Consider the following 20,651-nt stretch of genomic DNA (forward strand, 5'->3'; position numbering starts at 1 on the left):
CTTGCTATGTTACAATTTTTGTCTTTACCTTCTAATTATTGGTCTCATGCTTTCCAGGCTGCTGTTTATTTGCTCAATCGGTTGCCTTCGTCCGCTATTTCATTTCAAACACCTTTCTCTAGATTGTTTGGTATGTCTTATAATTTTAAGAGATTGAAATCTTTTGGTTGTCTTTGTTTTTCATGGCTAAGGCCATATAATAATTTTAAACTTCAGTGTCGTTCATTGCCTTGTATTTTTCTTGGATATTCTCCAACTCAATCTGCATACAAATGTTACGATCCAAAGGCTAATCGTTTGTATTTGTCTCGTCATGTTCAATTTGTTAAGCATATTTTTCCATCTAAAACTTGCACTAGTTCTCATCAATTTACAGATTATTTTCGAGATGCTTCTTGTACAAGTTCGGCATAACAACAAAATTCATCACATGTTGCACCAACTGCAGTTGCTTCGGTTCCATTGGCAATTTCTATTCCAAGTGATTCTGATTTGTTGGCTTCGAGTACTGGTTCAGAATCTATTACAGTATTATCAGCAGAATCTGATCAATCTGCCATGCCATTAATTAGTACTGAGACTCAACAAGTTGAACCTTTGATGACTGAATCTTCTACTGCTGATTTAGATTTGCCACTACCGATTGTTTCACAAGACTCAGTTTCAGCTCCTGTACAATGGCAGTTGCGACAAAGGAAGCCTAACTCAAAGTATTTTAACTCTTCTTTTGTTAATCTTACAACTAAATATCCTTTACAGGATACACTCGAGCCAAGAACAGTTAAACAAGCTCTGGTAAGTTCACTTTGGCGGCAGGCGATGGATTCAGAGTACAATGCTCTTTTGAAAAATAAAACTTGGGAGCTGGTTCCGAGAGACAAACATCATCTTATTAGTTGCAAATGGGTGTTTCGAATTAAGCGTAAACCGGATGGTACTATTGATAAGTACAAGGCACGTTTGGTTGCCAAAGGATTTCTTCAGGAACCTGGGCATGATTATTTTGAGACATTTAGTTCGGTTACAAAATTGGTTACAATTCGGGTAGTTCTTACTTTTGCAATTTTTAAAGGATGGCAGTTAAGGCAATTGGATGTAAATAATGCCTTTTTACATGGCACACTTTATGAAGATGTCTACATGCAGCAACCTCCAGGATATGTGCAACCTGAGTTTTCTGATTATATTTGCAAACTGAAGAAGTCTCTTTATGGTTTGAAACAGGCTCCACGAGCTTGGTATCTTGAACTTACTTCTTTTTTGCTCAAACTTGGTTTTCGCAAATTAAATGCTGATGCGTCCTTGTTTATTTTTTCCTCCAATGGGATTACTGCATATTTTCTAGTATATGTTGATGATATTGTACTTACAGGTAATAACAATCATTTTCTGAATACCTGTGTATAGAAGCTATCTGCTCAGTTCTCTATCAAAGATTTGGGAATATTAAATCATTTTTTTGGGGGTTGAAGTGATTTCTACAGCTGCAGGATTATTTCTTTCGCAACATCGACATATTGCTGATTTGTTAGACCGATTTGATATGGCTGGAGCTAAAGAGGTGAATACTCCTATGTCTACAGGAGACAAGCTGATCTTAAATGATGGTTCTAGTTCGACTGATTCCACCGTATATCACCAAATTGTTGGATCTCTTCAATATTTGGCAATTACGCGTCCTGATGTTTCTTTTGCAGTGAATCGGCTGTCACAGTTTATGCATGCACCGACGCAAACTCATCTTCAAGCACTGAAACGTGTTTTGCGATATCTCAAAGGAACCATACATTATGGCTTATTTCTCAATGGCAATTCCACTCATACTCTGTCTGCCTTCTCTGATTCTGATTGGGGTGGTGTCCTTGATAATGGGCGATCTACAACTGCTTATGTTCTATATCTTGGTTCTAATATTATCTCCTGGAAATCTAGTCGGCAAAAGACTGTCTCACGATCTTCTACAGAGGCTGAGTACAAAGCCTTAGCTAATGCTGCAGCAGAGGTATTTTGGGTTCAAAGTTTATTACAAGATTTGGGAGTACCAATATCACAACCACCAGTCCTTCATTGTGATAATCTTGGTGCGACTTACTTCTGTGCCAATCCAATCTATCATACTAGGATGAAGCATCTTGCACTGGATTACCATTTTGTTCGCGAGAAAATTAATGCTGGACAATTAAGGGTTCTTCACATAAGTTCAAAAGATCAGGTTGCTGATGTGCTTACAAAGGCTTTGGGACGAACTCAGTTTGTTACTTTAGAACCAAGATTGGAGTCTCCGATGGCGCCTCAATCTTGCGGGGGCGTATTAAGGATAAAGACTAACTATAACAGTTTTATCTATTTTTAGTATTTGTAACTTGAGTTATAGCTGTATACTTATCTTGTATTTAGTTAGTTGTAGACTTGTATTATATAAGCTTCTGTAATACGTTCAGTAAATATAACAAAAACCCTTTTCTCTATACTATGCTCTTCTAATTCTATTTTTATTTTCACCTTTCTATTTATTTTCTAAATATAAAAATATTTAAATATAATTTCCATGATATGTTTAGATAAAATTTTCTACTATTAAAACTTTGATTATTATGGTTTATATATATATTAATTTCCAAATGTATGCAGGTTGTGAAAGATTATCAAAACTGAAGAAACTTGAAGTTTTGGACCTTACTTGAAATAGATTCAATAATATCATCTTATCATCATTGAGTGCTCTTATATCACTTAAGATTTTGATTCTTAGCCGCAATGGCATGGAAGGTTCTTTTGCTATACAAGGTATGTTTGATTTTTAAAAATCATTCAATCTTAAAATTCAATTAAACTCACTCCATATGCTCTCTGTTTTAGTTTTACTTTCCATTATTTTTTTAAAATTTTTTTCTGCTCTTGCTGTAAAGTGCTATTTTTAATTATATATATTACGGGTAAACTTGAAGGGAAATTGTAAAATGTTTTTGATAGTTCTGCAATATATATAGATTTAGAATTAATCCATTAATAAAAAAGTCTAACGTTTACATGTATTTATATTTTAATTTAATTCTTTTAATTTTAATTTTATTTGCCCAATTTTTATATTATAATATAATTTTAGCTGATCTATAAATTTTTAAATTTGATAATCTATGTGCCGATTTAGATGGCATACCATGTGCTTATTATTATTATTATTATTATTATTATTTAGTTGATCACTTGATAGAAAAAAGTCCATCGTTTGTGTTAAAATTAATATATGTCAAAAAATATATATGTATAATATTTATTATAATTGAATATATATAATTAAGAAATATAATAATATATAAAGTAGATAATCATAATTTGTTATGTGAGTTTTAAAAATATACATAATTGAAAATTATATAAAAATTTTAAATATATTTTCAATGTTTTATCAAGTAACCTTGGAATTGTATGATATAATAATGATTTTATTTTTTAAATTAAAATTAAATAATGAAAAATAAATTATTTTTTTGAAAACCGTTTTAAAATATAAATTGTTTTCATAAACAAACAAAGTTTTATTTTAATAATTAATTATTTATTTTAAACATAATATATATTATATTTTTAAATTAAATAAAAAATTTAATTAAAATGCCATTTTATTGATAAAATAAAATTTGAGAGATAATTAAAATCATTTTTTATCATTTAAATTACAGTTAAATAATACAATATATAAGTATAATATTTATTATAATTGAATATATATAATTAAGAAAGATAAGAATATGTAAAGTTGATACTTAATTATAATTTGCTTAATATATAAAGTATAATATTTATTATACAATTTCATATTTTTTTATTTATTTGCATAAATAAGTAATGCGAAACTCATTAATTTTTTTATTTAAAATATGAAAATTTAAGACTTATTTTGCCTATATCTTATTACATTAAAACATATTTAATGAATGGATTATATATAAAAATATTTTAATAGAATTATTCTTACAAATTAAATGCATAACTCATATCGAAAAATAATAAAAACATTATATTTAGTATACTTTAGGCTAATATATATTATATTTTTAAGTTAATTAAAAATTTTAATTAAAAAAAACCTTTTATTAACAAAATAAAATTTAAGAGATAATTAAGATTATTTTTTATTATTTAAATCACAGTTAATAATAAATATAAATAAAGTGTTCATCACATTAACTTTAATCATAGTATTTCAAGGCATTTATTTTTTTTCAACTTAATTGTATGAAAGTGATTAATAATAATATCTTATTAGAGGAGTTGGACCTTAGTGGGAATAGTTTCAATAATAATATCTTATCATCATTGGCCGCTCTTCCATCACTCAATTTGATGCTCAGTAACAATTACATGGAATGTTCATTCCCTAATCAAGGTATATTTGATTACTGATTGAATGACCACTATACTCTTAAATCTTATTTTTAATTTTTTAAAATTATTTCTAAAATTTATTTAATAAAATGGACCCGCTTTATATTTAAATAAATACTCCATTCGTCTCATAATTTTAATTTATTTTTCTTTTTTATACATATAAAGAAAGATAATTTTTTTATTAAATTTCTAATTATACTATTTTAAAGATATTAATTTTTATTTTATGCTAATAGATGTTTTTAAAATTTTTTTAAAAATAAGATAAAGTTAAATATGGCTATAATAGTAAATTTATATGTTATTATAATGAAAAAAATGGTAATAATTTTAGAACAACTAAAAGAAATATAAATAAAAATTATAAAATAAAAGGAATATATATTACATTTATATTAAAATATATTGACATAATTAAAAAATATATAATTAAAAATAATCTAAATTTTTAAATATATTTTCTATGTTTTATAATAAAAATAAAAGTAATTTTGGAATTGCATGAGTATATATATATTCAGTGATTTTTTTAGATTATAATTAAATAATAAAAAATAATTTATTATGTGAAATTTTTTTTAAAAAAATACAAATTATTTTCTAAAAGCCCTAATTTAATAATTTTTTATTTATTTTATACAATTTGATATTTTTTTATTTATTTTCACATATAAGTAATGCCAAACATGCTAATTTCTTTATTTAAAATATAAAAATTTAAAATAAATTATTTAATTCACCTCATTTTATATATGTCTTATTACACTAAGATATATATAATGAATAATTTATATATATAAATATTTTAATAGAATTATTCTTACAAATTTAATGTGTAACTCATGTGGAAAATAATAAAAATATTATATTTATCATTCTCTAAACATAATATATATTATATTTTTAAATTAAATAAAAAATTTAATTAAAATATTATTTTATTGATAAAATAAAATTTGAGAGATAATTAAAATTATTTTTTATCATTTAAATTACAGTTAATAATAAATTTAAATAAAGTGATCATCACATTAACTTTAATCGTAATATTTTTTTAATCGAAAAAGCTTTAATAATATTAAATATCACTGAAGATAATATAAGAAGTTACTACATATAATATTTATTAGGATTGAATATATAATTAAGAAATATGTATATGTATGACAATTAAAATTATTAGATTAAATTGTAATTTTGATAAAAAATTTGACTTTTCTTTTTCATTATCCTTACTTAAATGAGAAATATTTTGCAGGTTTTGAAAGATTAGAGAAATTAGACATTAGTGGGAATAGATTCAATAAAAGCATATTATCATCATTGGGAGCTCTTACATTACTCAACACTTTAATTTTTAGTAGCATATTTAATTCAATGCATGGTTCATTCCCTATTCAAGGTATGTTTGATTAATCTTGGATTCGTTTTTCTTACATTTAGTCTACCACAATATTTTATTTTTTGTCCTGATACTTCTGCAGAATTAAAGAACTTGAAGAATTTAACATTCTTGGATATAAGTGGTAACAATTTCAACAGCACCTATCATTTAAAGGTAAAGTTTAAATCTCTTATCTTTATATTTATAAATTGGTTTCTTTTTAAAAAAAATAAATGAATTTCTCAAATGTTTTTATATACGATTTTATAAAATGATGATAAATTATTTAATTTACATATGTCTTATTACACTTAACAAATATTTAATAAATAAATTATAAATATGAATATTTAATTGAATTATTCTTACTGTTAATAATAAATTTCAACAAAGTGATCATTGTATTGATGTAATCTATTAATTAGATAGTTTAATAAAAGAAATTCCTACAAAATTTAAAATGTAAAAATTTTTGATAAATTATTCAATTCACCTTATTTTACCTATATCTTATTTTATTATATTAAGACATATTTAATGAATGAATTATATTTTTAAATTAATTAAAAGACCCTTTTATTAATAAAATAAAATTTGAGAGATAATTAAGATTATTTTTTATTATTTAAATCACAATGAATAATAATATTTCAAGGCATTTATTTTTTTGCAATTTAATTATGTGAAAGTGATTAATTAATTAATTGTGTTATGAAATAACATACAAGCTGTATGGTATACAGACTTTCAAAGATTAGAGATGTTGGACATTAGTTGGAATAGTTTCAATAATAGCATCACTTAACACTTAACACTTTGATTCTCAAAGGCAATAACATGGAAGGTTCATTTCCTAATCAAGGTATATTTGATTATTGAAATTGTTTTCTTCACACTATTATTAGTTCCTTTTGTTTAAAGTGAAACAAATTAGTTATTAAAATTCATCATAATATTACTTTCTCATATTTTATTTTAAATATTTTTATTTATTTATTAAATAAATACTTCATTTATCTTTTTTACATATATTAAGAAAAACAATTTTTTATATTAACTTTTCAAATTATATCCATCTTAAAAATATTAAATATTAAATTTTATTTTGAAATTTTTTTAAAAATAACACAAAATTAAATAGGACTATAATAATTCATTTATATGTTATTATAGTAATAAAATAAATAATTATTTACAACAATTAAAAAAATAGATACAAATTATAGAACGAATAGATTCTATATTATATTTATATTTAAAATATATACATATAATATGTCTAAATATAATAAATATAATTTTAATTACTATTCTAATTTTTAAGAATTTTTTTTTGAAATGTTTAGGTTGTATATTATAAATACTCCATTCTTCTTATAATTTTTATCAATTTTTTTTAACTATCTCAAAATTATTATTTATTTTTTAGACTATAATAATATATGAATTAATTATTATAATTTTATTTAATTTTATTTTATTTCCAATAAATCTCTCAAAATATCTCTTAATATTTAATAAAATTTAATGTATTTAAAATGAATATAATTAAAAAATTAATAAAAAATTATATTTTTTTAATGTGTGAAAAGTAAATTAAAAAAAATTATAAAACAGAGTATATTTTTTTCTCATTTACAATTTATATACCTATTGAATATATATGAGTCTGTAAAAAAAAAGTACATTTTAAATAGGAATTTTAAAATTTTCATTATTTATTGTAAAAATCTTCATCAAATTAATTAATAAATTAGTTAATTTGATTTTTTTACTTGTTTGTACACTTTGATAAATTTTTTATTTTTTATTTTTTTTTAAGAAAATAAGCAGTAATCTATTGTTTATAATGCGGAGCACACTATTTTTTTTTTAGATTAGAATTAAATAATAAAAAATAAATTATTATGTAAAAAATATTTTTTAAAAAATACAAATTAAATATTTTTTTGTTTTCACACTCATTAAGAAAAAATAGTGATTTTATAACCTTTTCAATTATATCCCTCTTAAATATATTAAATTTTATTAAATATCAAAAGATATTTTTAGAATTTTTTAAAATAAAATAAAATTAAATAGAATTATAATAGTTAATTTATATATTATTATGATGTAAAAAAAATTAATAATAATTTTATGACAATAAAAAAATATAGACAAAATCTATAAAAGAGAAAGCATTTATTTTAGATAATTTGATATTTTTCATTTATTTGCATAAATAAGCAATGCCAAGCACGCTAATTTTTTTATTTAAAGTATAAAAATAAGATGAATTATTCAATTCACCTCATTTTACCTATTTTTTATTATATTAAAACATATTTAATGAATAAATTATATACGTATATATTTTAATAGAGTTATTCTTACAAATTTAATGTGCAACTCATATTGAAAAATAATAAAAACATTATATTTATTATACTCTAGGCATAATATATATTATATTTTTAAATTAAATAAAAAATTTAGTTAAAATGCCATTTTATTGATAAAATAAAATTTGAGAGATAATTAAAATTATTTTTTATCATTCAAATTACAGTTAATAATAAATTTGAATAAAATGATCATCACATTAACTTTAATCGTAATTTTATAAAATATTTTTTTAATCGAAGAAGCTCCAATAAAATTAAATATCACCGAAAATAATATAAGAAGTTAGTATATATAATATTTATGAGGATTGAATATATAAATAAGAAATATATATATGTATGACAATCAAAATTATTAGATTAAATTGTAATTTTGATAAAAAAAATTGACTTTTTTTCATTACTCTTACTTAAATGCGGAATATTTTGCAGGTTTTAAAAGATTGGAGAAGTTAGACATGAGTGGGAATAGATTTAATAAAAGCATATTATCATCCTTGGCAGCTTTTACATCACTCAACACTTTAATTCTTAGTGACATGTTTGATACAATGAATGGTTCATTCCCTATCCAAGGTATGTTTGATTAATCTTGGATTTATTTTCCTTACATTCATTCTAACACAACATTTTGTTTTTTGTCCAGCTACTTCTGCAGAATTGAAGAACTTGAAGAATTTAATATTCTTGGATATAAGTGGTAACTATTTCAACAGCAACCTATCATTTAAAGGTAAAGTTTAAATCCCTTATCTTTGTATTTATAAATTGATTTCTTTAAAAAAAAAATAAATGAATTTCTCAAATGTCTTTATATATGATTTTATAAAACTATGTATGAACTAAAACATTTCTCTTCATTATTATATATATTATATATATACATAAATTCATATTTTGCATTAAAATAATATAAGTGAAATCAAATTTTAAGATAAATAAAATATAAATCATAATTTTATTAAAATGTTTTTGAATGAAATAAGTGTTTAGCTACAAAATAACTAAAGTTTATGCTAAAAAGAAAAGTAATTTTTTTTATATAATTTAGAAATATAATCTCCAGTGACATTATTTTTTTTTAACATTGTTCATCATCACTATTAATTTATAGGTTAAGATTTCCAATTAATATGAATATATAAAGCAGGCTAAATTAAGAATATTAAAATCGATGAATATTTATTATTTGTTATGTGAATTAAAAAAATACACATAATTAAAAATTACATAAAATTTTAAATATATTTTCAAAGCTTTTTCTTAGTTAAAATAATAGAAGTTCTTTGACTCTTGGAATTATTCGCTTTAATACTTATTTAAATTGAATTTTTAGATTCAACTGTAAGTGAATTTATATAAAATTTTATATATTTATATTATAAATTCATGTGAAATTAAATTTATACTTTTTGCTATTTGTTTAAAATTAAGTATTTGTCTTTGCATTTATAAACTAATAATTTTTATAATTTGTTATATAATTCACAAAATCAATTTTTAAATTGAGATTTTTTAAATAAAATATATACTAACAAAAATTAATATTAATATTTCAAATTAATACTGTTAGTATAAAATTTTAGTTTCAGATAATTTAGTAAATTATAAGAAATATAAGACAAAGTGTAAGTTAATAAACTATGAGAACTAAAATTATTGGATTAAATTGTCATTTTGAGAAAACAAGTCGAGTATGTTTTTTTTCTCATTACCCTTGACTGGTTTACAGGTTTTGAAAGATTGAAGAAATTAGACATTAGTTGGAATAGTTTTAATAAAAACATATTATCATCATTGGGAGCTCTTACATCACTCAATATTTTAATTTTTAGTGACAATTACATGGGAGGTTCATTTCCTATTCAAGGTATATTTGGTTTTTAAAATTGTTTTCTTTACATTCATTCTACCACTACATTCTATTAACTTCATTCATTTTTTTTCTTTCTTTTCTTGCTATTTGTGCAGAATTAAAGAATTTGAAGGGTTTAGAATTCTTGAATATAAGTTATAACAGTTTTAATAATACCCTATCATTTAAATGTAAACTTTAAATTCCTTTGTGTAATTTATCTTTGCATTTATAAATTTGATTATTTTTATGAAAAATAATTGAATTTCTCAAATGTTTTTATATATGGTTTTACAAAATTATGTATAAATTATGTATATCATAAATTTCATATTAACTTAAATAAAATATTAAGATAAATAAAATATAAATCACAATTTTATTAAATTATTTTTTAATAAAAAAAATAATGACACTGGAGATTATATTTCTAAATTATATAAAAAAAATTACTTTTTTTTTTTAGCATAAACTTTAGTTATTTTGTAGCTAAACACTTATTTCATTCAAAAACATTTTAATAAAATTATGATTTACATTTTATTTATCTTAAAATTTGATTTCAATTATATTATTTTAATGCAAAATATGAATTTATGTATATATATAATATATATAATAGTGAAGAGAAATGTTTTAGTTTATATATAGTTTTATAAAATCATATATAAAAACATTTGAGAAATTCATTTATTTTTTTTAAAGAAATCAATTTATAAATACAAAGTTAAGAGATTTAATCTTTACCTTTAAAAGATAGGATGCCATTGAAACAGTTATAACTTATATCCAAAAATGTTAAATTCTTCAAGTTCTTCAATAAATGAGTTTTTCAAATTAACTCATTAAAAATAAATGAGTTTTTCAAATGTTTTTACATATGATTTTACAAAATGATATATAAACTAAAAAGTTGTCTTCATTTCAAGTAATATTATTTATTAAAATTTATTATATAAATTATGTATATCATAAATTTTATATTAATTTAAATAAAAAATTAAGATAAATAAAATATAAATCACAATTTTATTCAATTGTTTTTAAATTGAATAAGTGTTTACCTGCAAAATAACTGAAAGACTATTATAAACATATAAAAAAATAATAATAAAATATACAGTCATATTATTTTACACGTCTTATTAGCTTCATGGGTTCAAGAACTTTTAGAAATTTAAACTTAGTTATTAGAATACCAAAAATTCCAAACTTTTTAACTTATTTTTATAATTAGGATTAAAGTAACCGATTTTTCATAAAATTTAAATATAAATATTTATCCATTTCAAAAAAAAAAATATAAATATTCATAAATTTTTTAATTGCTTTATTCATTTATTAACAGTATAAGATACCATATTTATTTTAAAACTCGATTATTAAAATTTAAATATTAAATTTATTTGTTAATATACGTTTAATATCCAATATTTTTTTAAATAGAGATTTAATGATGTTGGTTTTTTTTTATTGCTTTACCTATTTCTTAAAATTTAAGTTCTTAAATAGGAATTATAAAAGTTTAAAAATCTAAAAATAATACTTTAAGTTTATCAAATTTAAATAACATTTCACAATTTTTTAATGTTTAAAAAGCATTTTTTAAATCTATAATATTATATTCAAAATGTTATATAATTTATATCAGCAATGAATTAAATCAGTCTAGTGCTGCAATAAAAATTAATATTGCAATTTAGAATTTAATTTCTTTAAAATAATATATAAGTGAAATGGATAAACAAAATTTTGTTATTAATAAGGTAGGGTTAATAACATAAACATTTTCTCTAGGATTAATTTTAGTTTATTTTACATAAAATGTTATTATTTATTTTTAATTTATTATAAAAATCAATATTTATATCAATTATTTTATTTAGAACGTTATCTTTTCACTATTTAGATTAGTCAATCTAATTTTTTTGATTATACAGAGTTTTCGACTTTTAAAAGGTTAGAAATTTTGAATTTAAAAAGTAATACTTTCACTAGATGTACTCCGAAAGATACGTGGATTTCACTTTCTTTGAAAACATTATATTTATATGACTTATACTATATAAACTTAGTGACTCTTTACCAAAGCAAAGTAAGTTTTACCTGAAATATAGCCAAATTTCAATTGTGTGATCTCAGCTTTAATGAATTTAGAGGCTCTCTTCCACGATGCCTTGGCAATTTGACATCTCTCACATTCCTAGATCTGTCTGGAAACCAATCAACAGAATATCTTAGCCAAAACATAAATTTCATTTGAATCGATTGGATCCTTATAACATCAATTGTACTTGTCCTTTTGATTCCAATATAATTTTTTGATTGAGCTAGGAATTCCAAAAACTGTATACTGCCAAAACAAAGCCATGCTGCCCCTTTTCACATAGGAGACATTTTTCGTTTTCGGGATTTACGAACTCAAGTCATGCAGGGCCAACACATGCCAATCCTTAATTTTAATATGGAACTATATTTAAAAAAAAAAAAAAATTCAGCCATTAATTTCACAAACATTGTAAAGATAAAAATAAAAATAATATTTTTCAACTATACTCTATTCATTTTTTTATGTTAAATTAAAATCACATAAAAGTTAAAATCTCTTAATTTTAAGCAATATAATATGTATTAGAAAATTATGAAATATATATTAGTATATTATGAAAATTATGACTAGTGTATATTCACTTTTTATTTTTTAATTTTTTTTCAATTTCATATGATGCAGAATTAAGTAATCTGAAAAATTTGAAAACGCTGGATGTGAGTTATAATCAATTCAACAGCTCCCTCTCAGCAGCAGGTAACTTCACTTTCATATCCCATCTCCTATGTTATTTTTATTATTGAATACGAATAAACCAATTGACATATTTTTATTAATATAAGAACAATATTTTTTTAATTAAATCATTTTTTATAGATTTCATTTGATATTAATTTCACAAATATTATAAAAATAAAATAAAAATTGCAGTTATGTCATAATGAAATTAATTAAATTGAATATTTCCTCCCTTTTATTTCCAAAAAATCTATTTATGTTGTCATAAAATAATTATCAAAAAGATTAAAATAATTCCATAAAATAAACGTGTAGAGTGAAATAACTCTAGCTAGAAAACATCACCAAAAATTAAAAATTTTTCAGTAAAATTATTCTTTTTTATAATACATTGAAACATTAGGCAAATAGAATGATAGGAAAAAAAAATCACTCAGAGTTATTCCTTGATAATCTACCCGTTTATTACTTATAAAATTAAATATTATTCTTTTACTAATATTACTCACAAATAGATATATAAAAGAATATATATAAAAAAAATACTTATTTATATTCAGTTAGGTAAGCTAATAATAGCATAATTAAATATAATATAATAACATTTTCAATGATATCATACACAAAATAATAGTTAAATATATTTTGGGCATTAATTAAATTCTAAATTTTTCTTCAAAAAATTTTTTCATTTGATCAATATTTTCTATCTTAGGATTATGTGTACTGAAAAGTCTCGTTGAGTTGCATCTCCAAGGAAATCGACTTTCTGGCCCTCTTCCAGAATGTATTGGCAACTTGACCAACCTCCAATTTCTTGATCTGTCATTCAATCAGTTGAGTGGCAACATTCAATCTATTGTTTCTGAACTCACCTCCCTCAAGTATTTGCTTCTTTCTGGCAATGAGTTTGAAGGCTCATTCTCATTTAGCGCTTTGGCCAACCACTCAAAACTTGAAGCATTTATACTCTCTCCTGGAAGTAGCAGGCTAGAACTGGAAACAGAAAATCCAACATGGTTTCCTGCATTTCAACTCAATTACATTCAATTATCAAATTGCAACTTAAATGTGAGAACTAGAGCAATTCCTAGCTTTCTTCGTTACCAGCATGACATACGCTTTATTGATCTTTCTCAGAATAAGTTGGTTGAAACATTCCCCACCTGGATCTTACAAAATAATTCCAATTTAGGAGTTATAAATTTGAGGAACAACTCATTCACAGGAACTTTTCAACTGCCCAATATCAAGCATGGTCTAGTTGAGTTAGATATTTCGAGCAATAATCTCACTGGTATGCTGCCGAAGGAGTTTGGATTGGTCCTCCCAAGACTAGAATATATAAACATGTCGAGGAATAATTTCGGTGGTAATGTTCCTTCTTCAATCAGTGAGACGCCACTATCTATTTTGGATTTATCCCATAATAATTTCTTGGGGGAATTGCCAAGAATTCTGTTCGCAAATTGTACCATGAATTGTACACTGATTCTATCAAACAACAATTTTCAAGGGAACGTTTTTCCTCAGGGTATGAACTTGAGAAGCATGACGATGTTGGATATGAAAAACAACAACTTCAGTGCGATGGTAGGTGTAGACTTGGTGAATAGCTCCAGCCTCTCTTTTTTTTACATATCCAATAATAAGATATCCGGTCCAATTCCTAGACTTCTATGTAATCAGACCGAACTTGTCTTTTTAGATCTCTCAAAAAATAGGTTGTATGGATCTATCCTTCCTGCTTCGATTCTTCATCATTGCTCTTTCTGTTTTTACAAAAGAACAATCTAAGTGGACCCATACCCCATGAGCTTCTCAGAAGTCCTAATTTAATGGGATTAAAATCTGGTGGTCTTCAAACAAAATAACCCCACAAACCCAGTCCTTTTCTTTTTACCCTATCACTGAAGGCAGGAGGTATTTCAAGCTCACAGTTCATAGACGTTACAGAAATGTTATCACCAATTCTTATATAGATCATGTTATTAAAGAAGGGAAGGCTGTTGCTGTCAAGAATCGGCAAAGAAAACTCTACACCAACAATCCCAGTAATAATTGGTATGGATGGAAAGCTACCAAGTGGAGCCATATGGTGTTTGAGCATCCTGCAAGTTTCGATACTTTGGCAATGGCAACAAAGGAGAAGGAAGAAATCATGAAAGATCTTGTCAAGTTCAGCAAGGGGAAAAGCTACTATGCTAAGATTGGGAAGGCTTGGAAGCGTGGTTATCTCCTTTATGGTCCTCCAGGAACTGGGAAATCAACTATGATAGCTGCCATGGATAATTTCTTGAACTATGATGTCTATGATCTTGAGTTGACTACAGTCAAGGACAATTCTGAGCTCAGAAAGCTATTGATCGAGACGACGAGCAAGTCTATAATAGTTATTGAAGATATTGATTGCTCTCTGGATCTTACAGGTCAGAGAAAGCCAAAGGAGAAAGAGGAAGATAAAGATGGAGAGGGGCAAGATCCAATTTCCAAAAAGGAAAAGGAAGAGGAAGCTGAAAACAAGAAAAGCAGCAAGGTAACTTTATCTGGGCTGTTGAATTTTATTGATGGAATTTGGTCAGCTTGTGGAGGAGAAAGAATCATTGTGTTCACTACAAATTATGTGGAAAAGCTTGATCCTGCTTTGATCAGAAGGGGAAGGATGGATAAGCATATAGAAATGTCTTATTGTTGCTTTGAAGCATTTAAGCATTTAAGGTTCTGATATACCTGGCGGCCTCTGAACAAGCAGTCAGTGCCGTACTGGTAAGGGTGGAAGAAGGAGAGCAGAAGCCTATTTTCTATGTCAGCAAGGTGCTCAAAGATGCCGAGGTCAGATATTTGAATATTGAGAAGATAGCATACGCTCTACTACTGGCAGTCCGAAAGTTCAGGGTTTATCTGGAAAGCCACCAGGGAGTAGTAATGACAGATCAACCCTTGAAGAAGATTCTACATAGACTGGAGACCTCAGGCCGGATGCTAGCTTGGTCCATTGAGATTAGTCCTTATTGCCTAGAGTATCGACCTCGAACAGCTATAAAATCTCAAGCTCTGGCTGACTTCATAGCGGAATGCACATTCAATGAGGAGCGGGGAGGATCATCCTCAGAAATATCAAGAAGGGGAAGTGAGGGAGAACTGTCCTAAAAATTTAACTGGAAGTTGTATGTAGACGGAGCGTCAGGCACCGAGGGCAGCGGTGCCGGGATAATGCTTAAGGGGCCAAAGGATTTTAAGGTCTGCTACGCCTTACGCTTAGAATTCAAGGCCTCCAATAATGTGGCAGAATATGAAGCCCTGATAAATGGGATGTTGGTGGCCCTGGAGGTAGGGGTAACCGATCTCGAGGTGAATAGCGACTCTCAGCTGGTGATCAACCAGGTAACAGGGGTATATCAGGCCAGAGACCCCATCATGCAGAATTACCTGGCTAAAGTAAAAACTATAGAAGCCGAGCTCACAAGTCGAGAAGTTACCATCAGATTTCAAAGAATACCTTGAGAGGAAAATAAGGAAGCAGACCTGCTTAGTCGATTGTCCAAAGAAGAATTAGAACAGCTCCCCGATGAAGTGTACATACAGCATGTCCATATGCCTGCTTTTAATAAAACAAACACGGTACTGCAGGTGAAACAAAGCCCGACTTGGATGACCCCATACCTAGAATACCTGGAAAAGGGAAAGCTCACCGAGGATAAAGATGAAGCCAGAAAGATAGTAGCTCGCGCTGCCAATTACTAAGCAATAAGAGGGACCTTATACAGAAAAGGGAAATCCAGCCCGTGGCTCCGATGTGTGAGTCCGGAAGAGGCTACGAAGGTGATGGAAGAGATACACAGGGGAATGTGCGGAGCCCACGAAGGAGCAGGGACGTTAGCCAATAAAATATTCAGGCAAGGGTACTATTGGCCCACTGTTAAAAGGGAAGCAGAAGAGTTTGTCCGAAGGTGCGACGTATGCCAAAGATTTGCTAACGCCATCAAAGTTCCAGCCACTCCTCAAGCCAGCATATCCAGTCCATGGCCTTTCTCGCAATGGGGAATTGACATCCTGGGACCCTTCCCCAAGACTACGGGGCAGAGGAAATTCGTAGTGGTGGCTGTAGAATACTTCTCAAAATGGCCAGAGGCGGAAGCAATAGCCACGATCACAGCTCGCAAGATGATAGATTTTGTGTGGGGGCATATCATCTGCAGATTTGGCATACCAAGAGTGCTTATCTTAGACAATGGCAGACAGTTCGATTGCAGTACCTTCAGAGCATTTACGACAAACATGGGCATATGGCATAAGTTTTCTTCGGTGGCCCATCCTCAAACCAATGGCCAGACAGAGGTCACCAACCGAGCAATCCTCTAGGGGCTGAAAAAATGACTGGATGGGGCAAAGGCGAATTGGGCAGACGAGCTCAACAGCATCCTGTGGGCACTCCGAACCACCCCTAGAGCGTCCACTAAAGAAATGCCCTTTGCACTTGCTTACGGCACAGAGGCCGTAGTCCCAGTCGAGTTACTGGTCCCCACACACCAAATCCAGTTCAGCAGCGAAAGCTCCAACGGAGATAAATTAAGAAGCAACCTGGATGCTCTTGAAGAAATTAGGGAAGAAGCTCAAGTCCGAACTACCGCTTATCAGCAACGGGCAGCACGATATTACAACCAAAAGGTCAGAGAAAGAAGTCTGAAGGTGGGAGACCTGGCCTTGAGAAACCTGGGAGGGCCCATTCAGGATAGCAAAAGTGGTCAGGCCAGGAGTATACAGAATTGAAGATATGCAAGGAAATCCGGAGCCCCACGCCTGGAATATCCAGCACCTAAAGAGGTACTTCCCCTGATATATTTGTAAAAGAAAAGCATTGTACTCTGACGAACATGAATGAATAAAACAACACCATTGTTTACACAATGAGATTATCTCTATTATTATTATGAATAATAATCCTCCATAGAAAAGAAAGAACAGGGCTCAGAAAGACCTCCTGGACAAAGAAGACCGAGATCCCCTAGAACTCCCGGGAAAACAAAACAAAAACGGCCGGTGTCTTAAAGACCTCCCGGAGCATGAAGACCGGGATCCCCTAGAACTCCCAGAAAAACAAAACAAAAACGGCCGGTGAGGATCTTAAAGACCTCCCGGAGCATGAAGACCGGGATCCCCTAGAACTGCCTGAAAAACAAAGAAGACCGGGATCCCCTAGAACTCCCGGAAAAACAAAATAAAAATGGCCGGTGAGGATCTTAAAGACCTCCCGGAGCATGAGGATCCCCTAGAACTCCCGGGAAAACAAAGAAGACCGGGATCCCCTAGAACTCCCGGGAAAACAAAGAAGACCGAGATCCCTTAGAACTCCCGGGAAAACAAAACAAAAATGGCCGGTGAGGATCTTAAAGACCTCCCGGAGCACGAAGACCTGGATCCCCTAGAACTCCTGGGAAAACAAAGAAGACCGGGATCCCCTAGAACTCCCGGGAAAATAAAACAAAAACGGTCGGTGAAGGTCTTAAGGGCCTCCCAGAGCAAAGATTTCCAATATCATATGCAGGGATAACTCATAAAAATACAGCTCCGATCTCACGCGAAAGATGAGTCCTAAGCTACTAATGAAAAACCAGACTCCGACCTCCCGAAGGAGCTCGGGGCACAATGGCCAAGAGGCATCGACCTCGAGAAGTGACCGCTGGCACTAAACTGGCTCAACTAGCCTAGAGAGAGGTCTAAACAGCAAAGAGCCTGGAAAACACTCAAGGGTATAAGAAACATCACGGGCTGTAGGCATAAAAGCCTAAGCAAAGAGCAAAGGACCGAGCTTCCAGCTCGGATAGACTCGCAACATGAAACACTCAGGTAGAATGAAGATAAGTATAGAGGGAATAACAGAGAACCGAGCTCCCTCTATGAAAAAGCCCATAAATGCAGGAACACATAGGAGGATAAACGAAGGCAAAGGACTGTGCTTACAGCTCGAGTCAGCTTATCACGAACAAACATTTAGCAAGAATAACCCAAGAAGAAGGAAAACGACAAAGGTCGACCTCCCTATCCCAGTGAAGCACGCAAATTAAGTTGCACCGACTGACAAAGGATCACCTCGAGGAGAACCGGACATCCGAGCTCACAACCAGAAAGCGAAGTAAAATCACCTAAAAAGAAGCCGTGCAAGTACAAATGAAGCATAGGGATTTACTCCCTCACCATTCATGTAATAAATATTGAGGAAGTAAAGGGGCAATCCGAGGAAAATCTAATGACACGAAGCAAATAAAACCTCAGCTCCAGCCTCTGTCAAGATAGAACTAAAGGTAGAAAAATGAGCCCTGCTCATCATCGAGACAGGTACATGATCTGACTTACTATTACTCAGCAAAGGCTGTGCGCCCGAGCTCACATTAATAAAGTAATGAAACAGAACTCACGAGTGCAGCTAGCCCAGCTCGGAAGGAGCTTACAGATGAGAATGCCTTGTGAAATTAAAAAAGTTTATAAGTCAGAGACTAAGTCCCTGGTTAAAATTTTCAGCCTTGATTAGCTGAGAAAAAAGGAATGAGTAACGATGTAGTCAACTCCGTACAAAGTTTATTAAGCACAATGTAAGTATTTCTTGTCAAATCTTTAAAAGTTAGACAAGTTAGACTGTTTAACAGAAAAAATAGTCCGAATAAAAGAAATTAAAATTTCATTAGAGAAAAAAGATATTACAACCTATTTATCTGATGAGGTTGAAGGAAAAATAGTCCTTAAGGGACTTACATTTCTAAGAATGTCATCGCCTACACTATCTTTATTTACATTTGCATCTGAAGGAGATCTGGCACCCTCCAACTTAGATCTCCCAACGCCAAAACCAGGCACAATCTCCAGCCCTGGGTCGGGGTCTCCCCCTTCAGGCTCGGGGTCGTCTCCTTCAGTTCCGAGGTCCTCCATATTTTCCCCGTGCAACTCGGATTCTTCCTCAGAAGACCCAGCTGCAATGCGAGAGGTTCCTCTAGGCAAGGGGAAATCATCTTCCCCATATAGCACATTCTCGCCATCAGAATCCACTTCGACAACTCGAAGTTCTGCCAGAGGAGTATTAGGAGCATGTCTGACTTCTCTTAAACCCCGATTGTAGCCAGTCCTGTACATACGGAAGGCTTTCTGCCAAATAGCAATCTTCATCTCCGCAGAGGCTTTATACTCCGCAAGTTGTGACTCACAGGCCTCAGCTATAACTGCCTTCAGCTCAGGGGAATCCTTATAGTCTTGGAGGTGAGCTTCACAGGCCTGCTCAATTTTTCTTTTTAGCTCATCCGACTCCTAGTACTCCACCAGACGCTTCTCACACTCCAGCTGGATCTTGCCCTCAGCATGTCTGGCTACCTCGAGCAGGGCTGAACATTTACGTTCTAAAATCCTGACTTCATGGCTAAGCTGTTGATTATGAAGTGTAGACTCCTCTGCCGATGAAGCCAGATCTCTGATACGTTCAGAATTCGTGTTCAGCTCCTGCTCAAGGACCTCCACCCGAGCCAAGGCCCTCTCTTTTTGAATATTCACCTTATCCAGGTGAACCCAAAGTCCTTCTAAATCAGCCTTCAGGGCCTCATACTGGCGCTGGACCTCATCCTTCTGGCTTACAGCCTCATCCCTCTCACGAAGGGCCTCCACCATAGAGGACAGCTGCTTCAAAACCCCTTCACAGCGGACCTCAGCTGCAGCTGCCCTCTCGTCTGATTCCTTTAAAATCTTATGGGTGTGAGACAACTCTGCTTCCAGGGATTTGGCATGTTCATGCGCCTCGGCTGTTCTCACATCAGCCCTTTTGAGAGCCTCCAAAGCTGTATGTAACTCGAGTTGGAGAGACTC

The 20,651-nt window shown here is 29.3% G+C and overlaps 1 protein-coding gene across 1 annotated transcript; it reads left to right on the top strand.

The window, feature by feature from the left end:
- Positions 1-5,925: 5,925 nt before the first annotated feature.
- Positions 5,926-15,956, top strand: LOC110607650 (the record flags this gene model as incomplete). Its single annotated transcript, XM_043961403.1, has 5 exons — positions 5,926-5,950; positions 12,750-12,824; positions 13,522-14,487; positions 14,642-15,524; positions 15,644-15,956. Coding segments are annotated over 5 exons (2,262 nt in total), but the record flags the coding sequence as incomplete, so codon positions are not given.
- Positions 15,957-20,651: the final 4,695 nt, after the last annotated feature.

Source organism: Manihot esculenta, chromosome 11 (genome assembly GCF_001659605.2).
Source record: "Manihot esculenta cultivar AM560-2 chromosome 11, M.esculenta_v8, whole genome shotgun sequence".
Lineage (NCBI taxonomy): Eukaryota > Viridiplantae > Streptophyta > Magnoliopsida > Malpighiales > Euphorbiaceae > Manihot > Manihot esculenta.